The 18,200-nt window shown below is 43.0% G+C and overlaps 1 protein-coding gene across 1 annotated transcript in view; it reads left to right on the forward strand.

The window, feature by feature from the left end:
- SPPL3 (signal peptide peptidase like 3) overlaps window positions 1–11,138 on the forward strand; it is a 55,147-nt gene extending 44,009 nt beyond the window's left edge. Inside the window, exons 5-11 of the mRNA XM_056859355.1 lie at window positions 70–148; window positions 1,412–1,524; window positions 6,100–6,206; window positions 7,157–7,320; window positions 7,600–7,799; window positions 10,175–10,284; window positions 10,873–11,138. Coding sequence (XP_056715333.1) covers window positions 70–148; window positions 1,412–1,524; window positions 6,100–6,206; window positions 7,157–7,320; window positions 7,600–7,799; window positions 10,175–10,284; window positions 10,873–10,944 — 845 coding nt within the window. The 3' untranslated portion in view covers window positions 10,945–11,138. The remainder of the gene's footprint in view (window positions 1–69; window positions 149–1,411; window positions 1,525–6,099; window positions 6,207–7,156; window positions 7,321–7,599; window positions 7,800–10,174; window positions 10,285–10,872) is intronic.
- The last annotated feature ends 7,062 nt before the right edge of the window (window positions 11,139–18,200 follow it).

The following is an 18,200-nucleotide window of genomic DNA, read 5'->3' on the forward strand; positions in this document are numbered from 1 at the left end:
CTGGTGTTCTTGCAATACTGAAAGTAGATCTGTACTAATTCTGGTTTTTTCCCCTCTCCACTTCTCTAGTCCTTGCAACAATAGCCTTTGCTTTCCTTCTGCTCCCAATGTGCCAGTATTTAACACGACCCTGTTCACCTCAAAACAAGTAAGGAGTTTCTTTTCTTCTGTGTACTGCAAAGACTCTCTTGTTTCAAAAAGCTAGGGCTGTGGTGGTTGTACAGCTTTGGCTCTGAAAGCAAGTTCAGGCAGAGGAAACACGAGTGAGTCAGGCCATTGCTTTTTGCGTTTCTGTTTTACTATGCAAAGTAGGACCAGTGGAGCGTACTTCTGCTTACATCTGTGAGCTCTAGTCCAGGCTGGCTGAAGCCATTCTTGAGGCATTCTGGTTGTCTGAAGAGTCAAAACTCTCTGGCTGATCAACATGGGGCACAATCTGCTCTCTGGCACAAACACTTCTGAAGTATGATAGGGGTGTTAGCGCTCTTGTCTAGTTCCTCTTTGTTTCAGGAGCGTTGCTGAGAACGTCCCAGCAGATGTTGGCCATGTGGATTGTCTGTTTCCCATTGCATTGCCTTTAGTGATGTGCAGAAACCACTGCCTGGGACAGCCGCTTCCCCTTGTCTCATGGTAGGCATGCCACCTGAGATCCGTGATTTCCACCATGCATAGTACAACAGAAGACGGACAGAATGCAGCTCACTTGTTTGCCTGCTTTTTTGTGCTCCTTTAGTGTTAGAACTTTGTGACTTTGCTAGCCAGACACAAGTTTCACCTATTACCTGTTTCAGCCTGGGGAACATATTATTACAATGCCATCAGATTGAAGGCATAATAGTGATGCTTCTCTATAAACAAGTTTGGGCATCCTTTTAGTTGAAATTCCATTGTGTGGTGGGGAGAGAGCTTGTAAAGCTGAACCTAGGTCATTAGCTCTTTCAGACATTCAGGTATTTCCAGTACTCCAGTGACCGTGGAACCATTGCCAAACTTAGATGTAATGCTGCACTCTAAAATAAGTTCTCCTTGTGAGCTGAAGGCCATATTGTAAGTTGGCACAAATGCTGGAGCCCTTTTTAACAGAAGGCCCAAGGACAATCAAACTAAACCCTTTTTTTCCTCTACCTTTAGAATCTTGGCAGACCAGTAATAAGTGAGAAGAACTTTAAGCTTTAGAGTGCAATCCAGTGCAGAGCTACTCCAGTCTAAGCCCACTGAAATGAATGGGTTTAGATTGGATAGTATTTTTTCCAGTGATAAAGGCCTTGTCACTTCTGCATTATGTGCTCTAAAGTTTTTGAGTCTTTTCTAGATAAGATTTAGAGATTCTGTGTATTATGTCCCCCCCCTTTCATTTAACAGAGCCCCTTAAATCTTCCAGCTCGCATTGTTTGATTTTTTTCCTCCCCAGGATTTCCTTTGGCTGCTGTGGACGTTTCACTGCTGCTGAGCTGCTCTCCTTCTCTCTCTCTGTTATGCTTGTCCTTATCTGGGTCTTAACTGGGCATTGGCTTCTCATGGATGGTAAGTGGCAGATGTGTGAATTGTGGTGTTTGGTCCTATGACTGAGTAGGAGAAAATGGGTTGCTAAATCTGCTCAGAATCAACTGCATTTCCCAGAGCAGAGCATATTGCATAATGTGGTAAGTTCTAAATTGAAATAAATATCCTAAAGTATAAGTGTGCTGCCAGAAGAATGTATGAATGAAAGCCTTCAGTGTGCTCAAAGAAAACATCCCTGGCAATCTTGAGCAGGTCTCTGGAGAGGATGCGTATGCATTTTCTAAATAAGATTCCTTCTGCTGCATCTCTGCGCGGGTTGAGATTGGATCATTTATTTGATTCTGATGAATCCTGGAGTGGCATTATCCACCCTCAGCCGAGTGACTGCTGTGAGTTTGCTTCCTTCCAGTCAGGTGGCAGGTTCAGATAGAACTCATACAGAAGGTGGATTTCTGGCATATAAATTAGATACTCCTGCGAAGGGCTATTTTGTATGTTACAATATAACACACTTTTAGGAATAAGTGTACACCCTAAAGTTTGAAAGAGAATGTGACTGCCTGTTCTGTTGTGAGTATACCTCTACATGGTTGGTTAGGCATGTGGCTGCCCACCTCAGTGGTGTTGTGGCCAGATAAACCCAAGTGTGAAGAGCGATCACACAAAGATGCCTTATACTGAATCAGACCCTTGGTGTATCAAGGTAAGCATTGTCTACCCAGACCGGCAGCAGCTCCCCGAGGTCTTGGGTTAGAGGTCTTTCACATCACTGCCTGGTCCTTTTAACTGGAGATGCTGGTGATTGAACCTGGGACCTTCTACAATGCGAAGCAGAGGCTTGGCCACTGAGCCACTGCCCCTCCCTCCTCTTGTGTGAATTGCAAGTGTGTTGAGTACATACTTCCTCTTCCCTTCTGCCCCCAGCGGGACTATCAGGCTTTGCAGGAAATTGCAAGATGCAAAAGGGTTTTAAGAGCTCCTTATATAACTTCTGGCTGTCTGCAAGAGGAAAGGATACCCTGTGGAGCAGAAACTCTGCCTAGTTTGTGAACAGGGATTTTAGTACCGCTTTCCTTCTCCCAGTGGCACAGTAGAGCAAGGATTAGGGGGCAGGATTAGTTACTTGACTCTACGGGAGGGTTTATCCTTAAGTGTGGTATTCTGCTTGAGCTGTTGGGGGGAAGGGCTAATGAACCAGGTATGTCAAATAGTCATAGCAGATATGATAGATATAACAATCAGCCGATCTGTTGTGGATAGGCTGTTTATTTTTTCAAGCCACAAAAGGATTTGCTTTCTATGAGTAGGAAAAGAAATGGTGTCTCTTCATTAGTTATTGTTCTTGCTTTTCTGGTCTGATGGGTGATGAACAGCCTCCTTATGAATATCTAGTAGTATACCATTCCTGTGTAAACATTTGAGTGTGCATTGTTAATATCCAGTAACGCTGTATCCCTATATTCAGTGTATCAATTCTCAGTTGAGCACTTGAGCAAATTATATAGACAAGACAGAAGTGATGCTGGTTGGGAAGGCGGATGTCTTGAAGGGACTTGTGGTTTCCATTTTTGACGGGGTTCAGCTAATGCTCTCTCAGTTGGGATCATACTGGATCCAGCATTACTGCCGAAGAAGAAAGTTAATGCAGCTGCGAAAAATGCTTCCAACTTGGAAGATGGTCCCCCTACCTTGACTTGGCCAATCTGGCAACCTGGATCCATGCCATGGTAACATTCAGACTAGACTACTGTAATGCGCTCTATGTCAGTCTTCTCTCAGTGTCTATTCAGAGACTCCAGTTAGTTCAAAACACTGCATCTAGGTAATCATCAGGAGCTCGGTGGAACAGGCACCTCACTCCCATTCTGCGTTCACTCCATTGGCTGCCCATTTGTTACCGGCCTCAATTCAAGGTATCGTCTATTACATACAAAGTTCTTCAGGACCTTGGGCCCTCTGCAGGATCGCTTTTCTCCCTATTCTCTGCCATACCAACTTTGCTCATCCCAGCAGGGCCTTCTCAGGTCCTATACTGCAAATGGGCAAAAGTGATAACCACCCTTCTCGTACCTTCTCTGTTGTGGCCCCCACCTTACGAAATGACCTCCCTAACAAGGCTAGGAATTCCTACAAACAATGCAATATGGAATTATTCAGGAGGGCTTTTTGCACAGGTAAATCTGTACTGTAATGAAATGGTTAGAAAGTTGCATTGATAGGGATTGTGACCTACACCACTGTATTGCTATTTAACAATATCGGTATGCTCCGGACTAGATAGTTTCTGCACCACTTAATACATCGTGATTAAAAGCTCATGCTTTGTTTCTGCTTGGTTTGTTTTCAGATTTCTGTAGTCCAAATTGTATTGTATTGCTCATTGGATGCCCCATCCTGTTGACTGTACTTGATTTACACTATGTAAACCGCCTTGAGTCTCAGCAAGAAAGGTGGACTATAAATAACCAAATAATAACAAGTAATAATAGTATAACCCTTGTCAGCAGAGGGTTTTTGTTTTTTGGTTTTGTTTTTTTGCAGGGACACTTTAACAATGGAGTTACTGGTAATGGCGGCTGACTCCCATCCCCAAAGTGGTTGAGCAAATCCTGTTGGCATTGACACTCCTCCCACCATGTCACTCTTCATGAGTAGATAAGGAGCTTGACCGTAACCCTCAGGGGGCTACGATCCCCTGCTGGGGGACCACTCTGTTGAAATATATGGGAACTATGTTGGTTGCATAGATTGCAGTGCAATGTCTTGCTTGCCAAATTGGTGGTGGTGGTGGGTTTGAGAAGGAGAACATTATCTTGAGGAGGTTACCGAGGAGGAGAATGAGGTTTCAAACTAATTTTGAAAGTACTGAGGCTCTGTTCACAGAAATTGTATTAATGACAATTAAGGGTTTATTCTCCCCCCCCTTTTTTTTACTGTTTACTGTCTCAAGGAAAACTTTTGTGACCTTATGAAATGAAGTATTAATCTCCAGAAAAATAAGTTAATTTTCCCAGGCTTGTGGTAAAATTGAATCCTCTCTCAAGATAAACAGGTCTGAGCTAATATTAGCACAGATTTTGAGCTAAAGCTCTTGAAAGGACAGCATTTTCTTGTCTGTTTGCTGTTCTGCTTCATTGAAAGACAATGAAGTTTGTGTAGTAAGTGGCTAAGACCACGCCCTTTTCTCTGGTGCTTCGGCCTTCACTGGATACACCAACAATTAAGTGTTTTACTTGCCAGTTCTGAATTATTGAAGCCTTGAGTAATTGTCTTGTGTGTGATCATTTCTGATCTCACAAGCAAGGTTGACTGAGCTCATCACGTTTTGAATGAAAGCTAACTGCCCCACACAGAGACATTTGTGCTCTGTAATTCGGTATTTCTACACAAGCATATTGAAAGAGAGCAAAGAGGTGGAATGAAAACAAACCACTAACTCCAAGAAGGAGGAGACTGAGAACACCAGTATCTTGGCTTATCTCCAGGCATTCCTGACAGTTTGATTTAGCACCACCACAATCCCTGTGGATGAATCTGTGAGGAGAAACTATGTACTTTCTAACATGGGAATTTCAATCTCTTAGGCGGTGTGCACAGTGAAATTGACACACGGTGTGATTTTCCTAATGTGTGTATTTGTGGTGAAAGTCTTGTGTGCAACCAAACAGTAGTGATCAAAAGATTTTATATAGATCTTTAGTGTGTTCACAGTTTTTATATGTAATGAGTATGGCCATCATCCGATAAGTTAAGTCATATTTCCTGCAGTCATATTGCAGGTTTGGGGGTTGAATTGGAGCGATCGGCATGCTTAAGACCAAGAGGAGACTTGAACCAGGATATCTTATCTGCCGAGTTTTTGTTGGTTCACAGCTTATCTGCTGTTCAGTCTTTACTCTTGATTTACTCTTTATGTTACCATTGCATTGTTTCTTGTCAACTGAAAGGATGGGAAGGAAGTTGATTTCTACCCCTCTCCCCCCAAAATGTTTAATTTAGGAATAAGGTGTACCATTCTCAACTGTGAGGAACTGGCATTTTTGGCATTGCTGTTTGTCTTCAAGTTCTCTCGGACATCCCCTATATCTCGCGTCAGAATTACTTGTGTAGTCTTGTAAAAATGCCATTGTAGGCACTGGGACATCAGTACAGTTTCAGTCATGACTATATTCACGTTCCCTGTGTTCCATTTTAGCTGCAGTTTAGTTGAGTGAGTGTGGGTTTTCTCTGCCATTGTATTGGACATCTTGACAATGTCACTTCTCAAATATTGAAAACCCCTCATGGTTCAGAGAGAAACCAATCCCTAGCTCTCCTGTGTTTGTTCCTTGTTTGTTCCTTGTCCAAAAAAAGTCTAGAACTTAACTCACTGAAGTTAATTGAACTATTTTGATGACAAAGTTTACTGTTGCGATACCCAGCACCTGCAGCCCTAGGCACATAGGGCTGTGTATCCAAGAAGGTGTCTGCAGGAGTGATAGTCTCACTGTCACTTTCATTCTCCAAAATAATACAGATATGGTACAGTAGTCTGTAACCCTTTGCTGCTTCACAGTTCTTTAATAGTGATTGAGCACTTATATTTCTGTCTTGTAGCTCTGGCTATGGGCCTCTGTGTCGCCATGATTGCCTTTGTCCGGTTGCCGAGCCTCAAGGTTTCCTGTCTGCTGCTCTCAGGACTATTAATTTATGATGTCTTTTGGGTGAGTTTTCAGCTATTTAAATATTCTTCTTACCAGATGCAAAACGTGCTTTTATGGCCTTGGAGCTTGGCATCACCTGTAGTATCTTGAAATAATGTCTTTGGTCGTGTAATGGACCTGCAGGTTTATAACCCATTTTGTTGCTGTATTTCATAACTTTTTAAAAAGCCTTTTTTTTCTCGTGAAGTTCACTTGCATCCTTTCCCCTTGCTTTCTGTATTATTTTATGACTTTCCCAATGTCATATCATTTGGGAAACCAGTTTCAGGTTCTGACGTGTTCCTGTATTCCGGGAAAGGGTAAGCCAGATCATACCTCAAAAAGGTACCATCTCCGTCTGCCCCAAGAGCTGAAAGGCAGGAAAAACAAGCATAGGTCTCATCACTGGTGTGGCCACTGCAGTCTCCTAGATCTAGTCTGCTGGCATTCACTAGGAGCAAAGTCGAAAACATCCAAGTAAGGATGTGGATGCTCCTGAGCCAGAGTTTCTCTGGGAGGTGAGGTGGGGAAAAGGGCTGCTTTAGATGGTCTCTTTCCACTTGGTGCACGTGGCTTCTGCTTTTCTGTTTCCCTGTCTCTCCTTCTTTGCGTCCCCTAGGGATTCTTGGAGAGGCCACAGGATCCATGTCTGTGCATCATCTTTCTGACATGCAGATTGATCCACATGCCCTTCAAGGACAGACCACTCTCACTCACATTTCCTTTTCTTGGAATGTAGCATCCACATCTTCCCTTCTGGGATCAGTGTTAAGACTAATCAGTTGTTTGACACTGGCAGAATCTGGCAAAGCAAGTAGATTTTGCCAATCCTGAGTCATATCAACTGATTGGGGAAATGTCATATCGCCTTCCATGATTCTTTGTGATCCCTCAGTCATTTCTCCATTATGTACAAGTCGTGGGCAACGGGGGAATATCAAAAGATGTCCTTACCATGTCCTCTTTTCCAGGTCTTCTTCTCTGCCTATATCTTCAACAGCAACGTTATGGTGAAAGTGGCCACACAACCTGCTGATAACCCCCTAGATGTTTTATCCCGGAAACTGCACCTTGGACCAAATGTAGGTCGAGATGTCCCTCGCTTGTCACTGCCTGGCAAACTTGTCTTTCCAAGGTATGGCTGTGTTTGTGTTTTTTAGCATAACATGTTGCTGAGAATTCCCTCTCTTTTCACCTTCTGTGGCAAACACCGTCATTTAAAAGTGATCATGGGCACCTGCAGGGGGGCAGCTATAGAATTTCCATCTTTACCAGCTTGAAATCTGCTTTGGGCCCACTGATTAGCCTCGACAGTTCAAAGGATGTGAATATTGGGGTTGGAGGGAGAGAGCTGCTGGGGCCTTTGCAGCATGCAGTGTTGTGCTCCCTATAAATGTCGCTCCTTATTTCTCAGTTCCACAGGCAGCCACTTCTCCATGCTGGGAATCGGTGATATTGTGATGCCGGGCCTCCTGCTGTGCTTTGTGCTGCGCTATGACAACTACAAGAAACAAGCCAACAGTGACTCCTGTGGTGCACCAGGACCAGGCAACATCTCTGGTCGCATGCAAAAAGTCTCCTATTTTCACTGCACACTCATTGGATACTTTGTAGGTAAGGGGGAGGGTCCTGGGTCCCCCTTGTCTGATCCACTCTGTAGTCACCATGGCAACCATGGAGTTAGCACATGAAAAAGGCCACGTACTGAGCGAGACATTGGCGATCTGGTCGGGGATGTTGAGATGTGGCCACTGATGAGGGTGGATCATTAGCTGCCGAAGGTACATCTGGATTTAGTTGCCCTTCTCTGTAGAGGCACTTGACCAGTTAACATGATCTCTTACCCAAGACTTAAGAGATCTTTCAGGATTCTGGAATTCTCCAGAGGATTGTTTGGATGATGGTAGTAATGACACCGTTGATTTCACTTGTCAGAGTATGAAATGTTACCAGAGGCAATTGATTGGGTTGTTCCCTTGCTGTCAGTTTTGTGGGGCCTTGGCCTTACTGTTCGCTGAAAAGCTGAGGAACTGGAAACTGATCAATCAGACTTGGATGTTTCTCTAATGTGCCATAAGTCTGTGGACGAGCCCATGAGGTGGCAGTGATGGGTGGCAAAGGCCTTTTTTTACTACCACCTTTGTGTCAAGCTGAATCACATCCAGCCAAACTGCTTTGTGTGTGTGTGTGTGTGTGAGAGAGAGAGAGCCTTGAGCCAACAGAGGGTGAGCCATCTGGTGCTTGCTGTGATGCTTTTGCTCAATTCTTTGGTGACAGAATTGCTTGAATCTGGTCCAGCGTACTTGCCATTTTAGATACAGTGACAATACTGGCAGTGTTGGAAGCAACAGCTTGGCGCAGATCCTTGGATTAACTCAGGTTGCTCATTCTGACAGATTTTGACAAGATGCTTGTGGTTGGGAAGGCAGCTTAGGCACATTTGTCTTTGCCCGTGATGGTCAATTAAGTCCCACCATAAGAAACTGACTGGACTGTTGGCCGGAATTATTAATGCCTCTCTGGGTCTTTGGATAGAAAAGAATCCCTTCTGGTATTGGGTAGAGGCATTTTTGAATAATGATGTGGGCCAGTTTTAGATTAGTTTTGCTTGAAAGAGGTGAGGAAAGCTGTGTCATGTTTTTGTAGAGAATGCGAGACCTCCATGAGACTAACAAGTGTTGAGGACTTTGGGTGTTGTTGCCTTACTGTGTACGTTGATATTTTGCCAGGGGTGTTGTGTGTTTTAATTTGCAGGACCACTTTGAGTATAGGATGAAGTGGTGTAAAATGTTCTAAATAAATTAAGTGGAATTGTGTACGTATGTGCCATCGTGGTGTAGTAGTTAAGAGCAGTGGTTTGGAGCGGTGGACTCTAATCTGGAGAACCGGGTTTGATTCCCCACTCCTCCATGTGAGCGGCGGAGGCTAATCTGATGAACTGGATTTGTTTCCCCGCTCCTACACATGAAGCCAACTGGGTGACCTTGGGTGAGTCACCCTCTCTCAGCCCCACCTACCTCCCAGGGTGTCTGTTGTGGGGAGGGCAAGGGACGGTGATTGTAAGCCGGTTTGATTCTGCCTTAAGTGGCAGAGAAAGTTGGCATATAAAAACAAACTTCTTCTACGTAATTGGACAGAATATTGATGAAAATAATGAAACCAGTTTCGCAGACAGGATTTTGAATGAATAAATTCCGTCCTATCCATTGTCCTCCCCACCAAAAATATACAATTCATATAAACAGCCCTGAAATAACCTTCCTAAGGGCAACTAGCTGGTCAGTGGTTTCAGCAAAGGTCAATCGGAGATGGCCTGGTGTGAAGACTGAATGGCTGTACCTGAGTAGGATGTCCTGGTGGTATTAATGTTGGAATCATGCCAACGTGGGGGAGGAGGTTGGTCACAGAATAGTTTCTAATATCAAATATGGGTAATTCACATAAAACTTTGATCAGAGCTGGCAAATGGCAAAGCAGACAAGGGATTCATTACCATAACTGAAAGTACAAGACCAAGAGAGAATACTTCATTCTTCTAGTCCGTTCTGCTGTTGACAAGAGTTTTCTGAAGTGTAGTTTCCTTTTTATTTTAGGTATTACTTTAAGTAGCTCATGATGTGTATATAGTAGAATTACCCTTCTAGACTTCCATGTTTCACCAAGTTCTGGTTTGGCATTCTTTGTGAACCATGTTACATAGATGACTGTAATAATTTAGCATGGATGCTCATTTCTTGATATTGGAAATACAGAAGCAGGGAAATTGTGAAAAATTGAAGCAAAGAGATCAGCTGGGTGCCAGTTTGCTTGGGAATCCTTTGATCTTGGTGACTTGGTTTCTGGAATCCCCTTTGTCCCTCTTCAGTCTGTAAGGTCCATGGAGGGGCTGGGCTTGAAAGAAAAGAAATGATGAAACCAAATTCCTGACACCTCTGGTGCCATCACTTCAGGAGGCCCTGACAATTTCCTGACTTTCTTTTGTCTTGTAGGTCTTTTAACGGCAACAGTCGCTTCTCGCATTCACCGGGCAGCCCAGCCTGCACTGCTCTACTTGGTACCCTTCACCTTATTGCCACTCCTCACCATGGCCTACTTAAAGGTGAGGGAAAACAGGGATGAGTATCTGACCGCACCCCCAAGGGGGTGGGCATAGGACAGCAATGTGTTTTTGGACACACAGAATTGAAGCTGTGTCCCAGCATCCTCTGGCACAGCAAGGGATTCTGGGTGCACCTTTTTGGATTGTGTGCTGCAGCCAGTTGATGTCTTGGACTGGCCCTTCCCTTGGGGGAATGTAGCGGCAGGGGCCTTGCTTCCAGTTTCAATTTAGCCATCTCCAGAGAGTGGGAGGTCTTAGCTTTCTTTCTGGTTGCCATCCAGCTGATCTGTCAGAGGATTGTTGGTGGATTCCCTGCCCAATGTGAGCATGAATTATGTAAAGAAGAATTTTCAGCACATGGCAAAAAAACTGATTTTGAGGCTTCCTGTCTTATTTCCCTGTAGCTGGTGCTTGATTTGAGGTGGGGAAAGGGTGCATTTTGTCACTCCTGTTTGAAAGGCAAATCATTTCTTTTTCTTATTCTGGATATTTTTGCAGCAGATAGTAGTAACTAGCCCTGTGAGATTAGAGAAATTAACTTTTCTGAGGCCTCATAAATGAACATGTTTTTTGTTCTTCCTTTCCCAGGGTGATCTGCGCCGCATGTGGTCTGAACCATTCCACTCCAAGTCTAGCAGCTCACGTTTCTTGGAGGTATGATGGAACAGATAGAAAGTGACCAGAACTCCTTCCTTTGGTCCTTTTTTTGGCTTGCAGATTGGTCATCTCCTGAAGCTGAGCTGGTATTTGGGAGAATTAACCCATTGGTGGAACTTGTACAAATGGACATGCTGTGTCAGAAGGAGACAAGAGTGAGGGGTCTGGAGGGGGTCTCCCCCTTCTTGCGTGGAAATGGGGACGCTTCTTAGCAACTGCGGCCACCTTCTTCATATTCCTCTTCCCTTCCTCTTTTATGGATTTGCAGCTGACCCTCCTTGGAGAGGAGGAGACAGACTTTACAGCGAAAATGGTGCAGAATCGTTAAGGAACTTGTGAACACTAAAAAGAAAATGGTCGTAGAGACCGGAGTTTGTTGGAGAACTCCCTTGGGACCAGTTTTCTGTCTGACTTCAGTTTCAAAGAGAACTGAGACAGAAGTTTTTCTGTCACTATAACTTTTTTTTTTTGATTTATTAAATATTTTCTGTGGTGTGAGGTGACTTATTAAATCCACAGACATTGAGTGACTTCTTGCAGTAAACAACATAAAGACTTTGTTGTAACAAGTTACATTTCCACCCAGATGTCATATTGCAGTGAACAAGGGCACGACTTTTATACCCACGCGCATACACACACGCACATGCATACATACACTCTCACACACAAACACACACAACATTATAGACCTATATATATATGAATAAATGCAACGGAAAAACCTGCTAGGATCATGCTTTGTAGCAGACAGGGGCTTGCTGTAATTTTAGCATGTAGAGCAGTTTACTATGGCTTTCTTGTATATGGATCTGCAAATACGCTGCTGTCTGTCCCCCTTCCCTTCCATGAGTGAACCTTCAGTTAAAAACCAGTGTAGTATTTTGTACTGAATGTACTCCTGGAATTTAGGGGATTATTTGATTTCAATCAATGTAGCAAACTTAGGGGAGGGAGAAAAAAAAGCTAAAGCCGTTTACCTCCTCTCCCCACGCCTGCCCCCCTTTTGTTTGTGGGTATTTTTACAACTTCTCCATTACAGGTTTTTAGTAGCTCCCTTCTTGACCCAATGCATGTATTATAGCAGCTGTTGTCTTTGTGCGTTTGGATCATAGTAATGTATGACTTGTAAATACATTTTTTCTATTTTCTATTTTTTTGTAATTTTTTTGCATTTCATTAGTGTGCTGTATTTTTCCCCATTCCCTGCCCCTTTTAAAAAAAAGAGAGAGAGAGAAAAGAAAAAAAAACCCTGTCCTCTGCTGTTGTGATTGGTCAAAGTTTGTGCTGACTGCTTTGTACCTGGGAGTCTGTTAAAACGTGGACTTTTTAAAAAAACAAACTGTCCTTGTTATGTTATTTTTAACTGTGAAAGATTAATTCTTAGAGTCTTCGTCTGCCTGCCAAAATGAAAGGAGTTTTTAAAACTTTTTTTGCAGCGTGGCCTGAAGGCCTGTGCTTCTAAACCTCCCATTTTAAAAAATGTTTAATTTCAACCTGCCTTCTCTTGACACTACAATCAGAGGCTTTGTAGTCCAAGCAGATTGGTTAAAGTTAGCACTTCCTTCTTTTCCTTACTGTTTACCATACGCTTTTGTGGGAAGGCTTTAGTCTTCCCATTCTCTGAGTTTCCCTGAGCCACCTGGCCAGCTACTGTTGGAAACAGGATATGGGGCAAGATGGGACCTGTGATCCAATCTAGCAGGATTGTTCCAGTATTTCTATTAACTAGAAATAACCTTGACGAGTGACAAAAAGGCCAGAAGCTGAAAACTACATTCTCCAATATATCCCCCTTGGAAGAATAAGTCAAAATGTGTCAATTTCTTAAGATTCTGGGGGTTTCAATACATTTGCACCTCTGTAAATTGAAAAGTTTGTACACAGATTTGGTTGACTGGGTTAAGCTGATTTGTATAGATTTCTTCAGAACACTCCACACTAAATTAAATCAGAAATGCATTACACTTCTTTTCCTGTCCATTGTTCCTGTGGACAAAACATGAGTTTTTAAAAGTGTAATTTTTTTGAGAAATGTCATTCAAACAGAAGGTTGCACCAGAATTAAATTAATAATTGTGTTAGATTTGTTCAGTTGACCTGAGTTAAATTTGACCAAAAAAAAAATGAATACAAAAAAAGGTTTCCTTCAGAAGTTTCATCTATGGTGTCTGATAGGGTACATTTCAAAGTAGGCCAATTTGGTAAGATTTTTTAGAAAGAAGAAGACTATCAACATGTCCTTCCTCTCTCCAGCTCTAATCCCATGAGCTTCTCTCTGGCCCTTGTGGAAGCTATCCTCCACTGCAGGACCCGCTTCCTCTGCCATTAGCGCTTTTGCAAGACTTGTTTTTCAAAGAGCCTCGTGCAAGCGAAAGTGCTCGGTGCAAGGGAAAGGAGCACCGCAGCAAAGGAGAGTCCTTGCAGCAGCCAGAGAGAAGCACAAAGGCGAGCACAGTCATAATAACCAAGCCTGTCTCCCACATCCAGGTATTTGCACCCTTATTTAACTTGCACAATTTAAATTTTGTTAATTTTGCATAGCACATGGATCCTGAAGTCTTGGAACTTTGGGGTAAGGGTTGTGGAGGGGCAGAGGGTAGAGGTGAGTAAAACAATACTTGCTTCAATGGCAAGGGTAGAGCATTGCAGCCACCACTAGAAGCCATTAGCTGTCCGGGTCTTTCATAGTCGTCTTTTGCTGCCATGCAAGCTACACCTTGTCTGAAAGAGGAAAAATAACAAGAGCTTTTATTTAAAATTCACTGTAGTCAGATTTATTGTTCATGTTATCACCTTGGATGTTGGTGTGATTTAACTGCTTGACAGCAAACTAATAGTATTTCTGAGGATGATGGATATTCTTTCCCAATTGATTTAAATCCAGTTTGAGTTGTGGAGAGCTTTTGTGGCTGATAATATTAATTTGGTATTTGGGGTGCCCTTACCCCCATTCCTCCATCATCTGCAGCAACCAGAATTCTGAGAACAGAGAGTGGGATGTAGTGCATGCATTGAAATGTGGCTGGATCACTTGAGGTAGAAGCAACCTTTATGACACCTTTAGATATTAAGGGGAGTGGCCGTGGCTCAGTGGCGAGCATCTGCTTGGCATGCAGAAGGTCCCAGGTTCAATCCCCGGCAACTCCAGTTAAAGGGACTAGGCATGTAGGTGATGTGAAAGACCTCTGCCTGAGACCCTGGAGAGCTGCTGCTGGTCTGAGTAGACAATACTGTCTTTGATGTACCAAGGGTCTGATTCAGTATAAGGCAGCTCCATGTGTTCATGTGACACCTGTAATATGTACTGGAAGCCGAAAAAGCCCCCCCACCCCCGGTTGATGCTGAATCAAGCTCATTTGTAATCATTACAGAAACCAGCAGTTGCAAAGTGGATTATGTAGGAGTGGAATTAGATCTGCTTATTCCATAATAATTAACGCCCCGGCATCTTACAAACTACTTATTTGCTGCTTGTAGGTTGGGTTTTTCCAATCAAAACCAACAGAGTGGAAATTACAGGTAATTGACACTCAGAATTTCTTTTAATGCTTTGTGCCACTTCATTGCTCTCCCAGCAGCCACTAAAAGGAAAATGATGGGAGAGACAAAATATTATACTCCCAGCAAATTATTACTGGGTTGTGTTGATTTGTAAACTAGCTTTTCGTTAACTGCTTAAAATTGGTAGCTAGCATCTTCTCCTTTGAATTTTCCCTGTAGGAAGAAGCAGTTCTACAGTTCATGTTCTCCAACATGTAACATTAAGCAGAAAAAGGGAGATAGACTTGAAGCACTGTACATTGAAGGCTGAGCTTGCTGAAGTTACAATTTTAAGCGCATTTAACTAGTGATTGCAAAGAAGCAGCTGTGCTAGTCTGTTGTAGCAAAATAAAACAAAAGCCCAGAGACACTTTAAAGATTAATGTTTATTTCAATATGGGCTTAAATGCTTCACAGTTCCCTTCTTCAGATTTATGGGACTCCTACTTAAGGGGAAGATTACAAGGGGGAAAAGTGAGTCCTGTAGACCTATTAGATTGTAGTAAGGAAATCCAAGTCTGTTTAAGCCAGGATGACACATAGTGTTTAATTTCTTGAGGAGTTATAATTCAGCATTCTCACATATATTCCCACTGAAGTTTGTTTGTAGAACAGCGACTTTCAGGTCTGTAATAGTATGTCCAGGGAGATTAAAATTGTCTCCCACTGGTTTCTGGATGTTGTGGTTTCTTTTGTCCAATTTGTATTCATTTATTCTCTCACACAGGCAGAGATGTTTGTCAAATGTAGACATGGTGGCATATATTAAATTGGATGATGTGTATGTTGATGAGCCCAGGATGGTGTAGCTGATGTTACTAGGTGTCATAACAGTATTACCCAAGTGTATATGGGGACAAAGTTGGCATCTCGGTCTCTTGCAGGTTCCTCTCCTGGGTTTGTGTGGCTGTTGGGTGGTCTGGTTGTTGGCGAGAAGCTGTTTTATTTGGTGAACAGTAAGCATTTATAGAGCACTTCCGCATGTTCAATACTTTGGTTTCAGTAATGTTTACATCCATAAGTCAGATTTATTATTACCCCCCTCTCTAGTGCACAGGAAGAGCTATAGTTGATAGCAGTTTCCCAAATACCATTGAATCGGGATTTCTGGTTCCAGTCCTGTCATTCACTATAGCAGTTGTTTCTAACACCTTTGTTAGCCATGGAGGTGCTGCCACTTGTGATGGAGGCCTGGTCATGCTTAATCCCTCTGAATTGATTGTTGTATCTATTATTGACCCTGCTGTCCGCACCCCATTCCCAGCCCAGTGCAGCATGGGTCACTGAGATCCCTGTAGTGTTAAATTCACAGATCAGTCCTGTTTTCCATTGAGCTTTTTGGTTTTTCCCCACTGGCCGTCTCCTTTAGGAGGTCTGTACATGCAACTATTGAAATGGCCTGTAATAAAAATCTGCCTCCAAAGGGGAGTCATCTGTTCTCAACCGGGTGGCTGCAGCATTGGCCACAGCAGGGATAGCTGAAAGACATTCATATTTTAGCCCACTGCAAACTGACTGCCAGTTCATGGTACTTCTCCTACCCTAACACACACATGCAGACTGCACTGTGTAGCTTTGACATCTTTCCTGTTATTACTACCCTGAAGCTCTTATTTGCTAGTTGCATCTTCCATTATTTCTGCTTGTACAAAAGAAGCACCCCTAAATGGTGTAAGTGGTGCAGGGTTATCTGTTGCCTTAGAGGATATTTTCTCCCTTTTCCTGATGTGCTTTAACTGTACATAGCTGCGTTCAGGTGCCAGAAACCAAAACTTTTGGAAATAAATTGGGCTAACCAGAGTGTGTCGATATTGGCAAATTCAGCCATTGTGTGTAGCTTGCCTGTCTCTTTGCTGATGCTGAGAAAAGTGATACGGGGGAGGGGGAGGGAGTCTAGAGACTGATCATAACCCATTTTCCACCCGACTTCCTACAAGCTAAATTATATCGATCACTAACTGTGAAAACGATGGTTTAATCTAAGTCCCTTTTCTTTGAGAAATGGTTTAATGGGTCACAATTCTCAGCGAGGTGTTCCATCCAGTCACAAAATGCAATGGGAAGGATGAATGGGATTTTTAGGACAGTAGTAGGAATTCTGTGGGCATAGGGGAATAGGGACTGGTGCTCCATATATGAGGCCTTGGCTCATGTTACTCTAAGACACATCCTTTGCCCAGTACACTGTTATCTTCACCTGCAAGGCCTTGAACTGTCCTCTTTTTAAAAATTAAAAGTACTGGACTCTGCTGGAAGCCACATTTCATGGTGTCAGTGAGGCTAGTGTTCGTGCATAATCTAGGAAGCAGTTTAGTGATTTAGTGCTAAGGTTATAAAAAGTTTTTCTTTCTAAGTCTGGACAGGGATATGAACAGTTGTTGAGATGGGAGGGTTCCCCTCCATAGCAGGTCTTTTAAAGGGGGAAGGGGAATATTTTTCACTGGAAAATAGCATAGGTTGTGATTGTTTGATCCACTTTTGGTATGCAATATTTTGTCACCAATAGAGGTAAAGCATTCTGTGCCCCCCCCCCCCCAAAAAACAATCTGTGCTGGAACAGGCATGGAAATACATCTACTCTTGCATTCTGTTTCCAGCTGCAGCCAGGCATCTGTCTCAGGAAAGCTCACAAGCAGGGCACAAAGACAACGCCTCTCCTGCCTTGATTACCTCTGAATGCCCGCATCATCATTTGCCTCTGCCTGTGTAAGGTTCCATTTGGCTAGCATGGTTGAGGGCTACAACTGGTGAACAAGATATGTGTCATATATTCAATTGCAATTATTACTTTTCCCCATAGAAAACTGTCAGTCCCTGAGGCCAATGGTGGACTTTCCTGACATTTTCAGAAAGGAGGGTGGTAGCTTACTTTTCTTTTCTTGAGAGAGGCTGAAGGCCTCATACTGTCTTAGATCCAAAAGTTCAGCTGCTGGCACAGAGAGCTTTGTTTGAAGGAAGATTACAACCCATCCAGGCTGTGTGTGAGTGCACATGCATTTTGCTACTCCTTTGCTCCCTTTGTTAATTTTGCCAGTCCTGTGATTCCCCTTGAAATCCAGTAATTTAAAGGTATGTTAATTGCCCTGTGAAATCCTAAAATGATCCGCCTAGCAGCAAAGTCTACAAAATAACTATTGGATTCTTTATATAACAGCAAATTGTTGATGCTCTGGTTTAACAATGGGTTAATCCTGATATACAATGCAACTGTACCTTCACACTAATCTCAGTTTGCAGTTTAAGCATACTGAATAATCCAATGAACCAGCTAAGACAGAGAGGTAGAGGCTAAATACTGCAGCCCCCCCCCCCCCAATGCAACCTCATTCTCAATACCCAAGCTCTGATCGTAGCAGTTCAGGAGTTCTTTGGCACTTGGAAGAAAGTATCAGTAACGTCATCCTAACCCCCTTTTATTCCAGAAATAAACTAATGAAAGGACAGTACAAAGTACATTTTTCTTTCCCCTGCTCTGTAAGTCACAACTCTGCCACCTCCCTCAAGCAGCTGAAGTAACTCAGATACTTCTCACAGATGTCATTTAAAAAGTCAGAAATTCATTCAATACAATAGTGCAAAGAGAATCAGACCATCATCTGACATGAACAAGTCACTCTTCCTGGTTTTCCCTTCCTTGCTTTCTGCTGCAGTACAAAGTAGCCATCCCAGTAAATGCTGTGCAACTTCTGTAAAGAGGCACCTTGAACATCAGGCCA

This window comes from Euleptes europaea, chromosome 13, assembly GCF_029931775.1.
Source record: "Euleptes europaea isolate rEulEur1 chromosome 13, rEulEur1.hap1, whole genome shotgun sequence".
NCBI lineage: Eukaryota > Metazoa > Chordata > Lepidosauria > Squamata > Sphaerodactylidae > Euleptes > Euleptes europaea.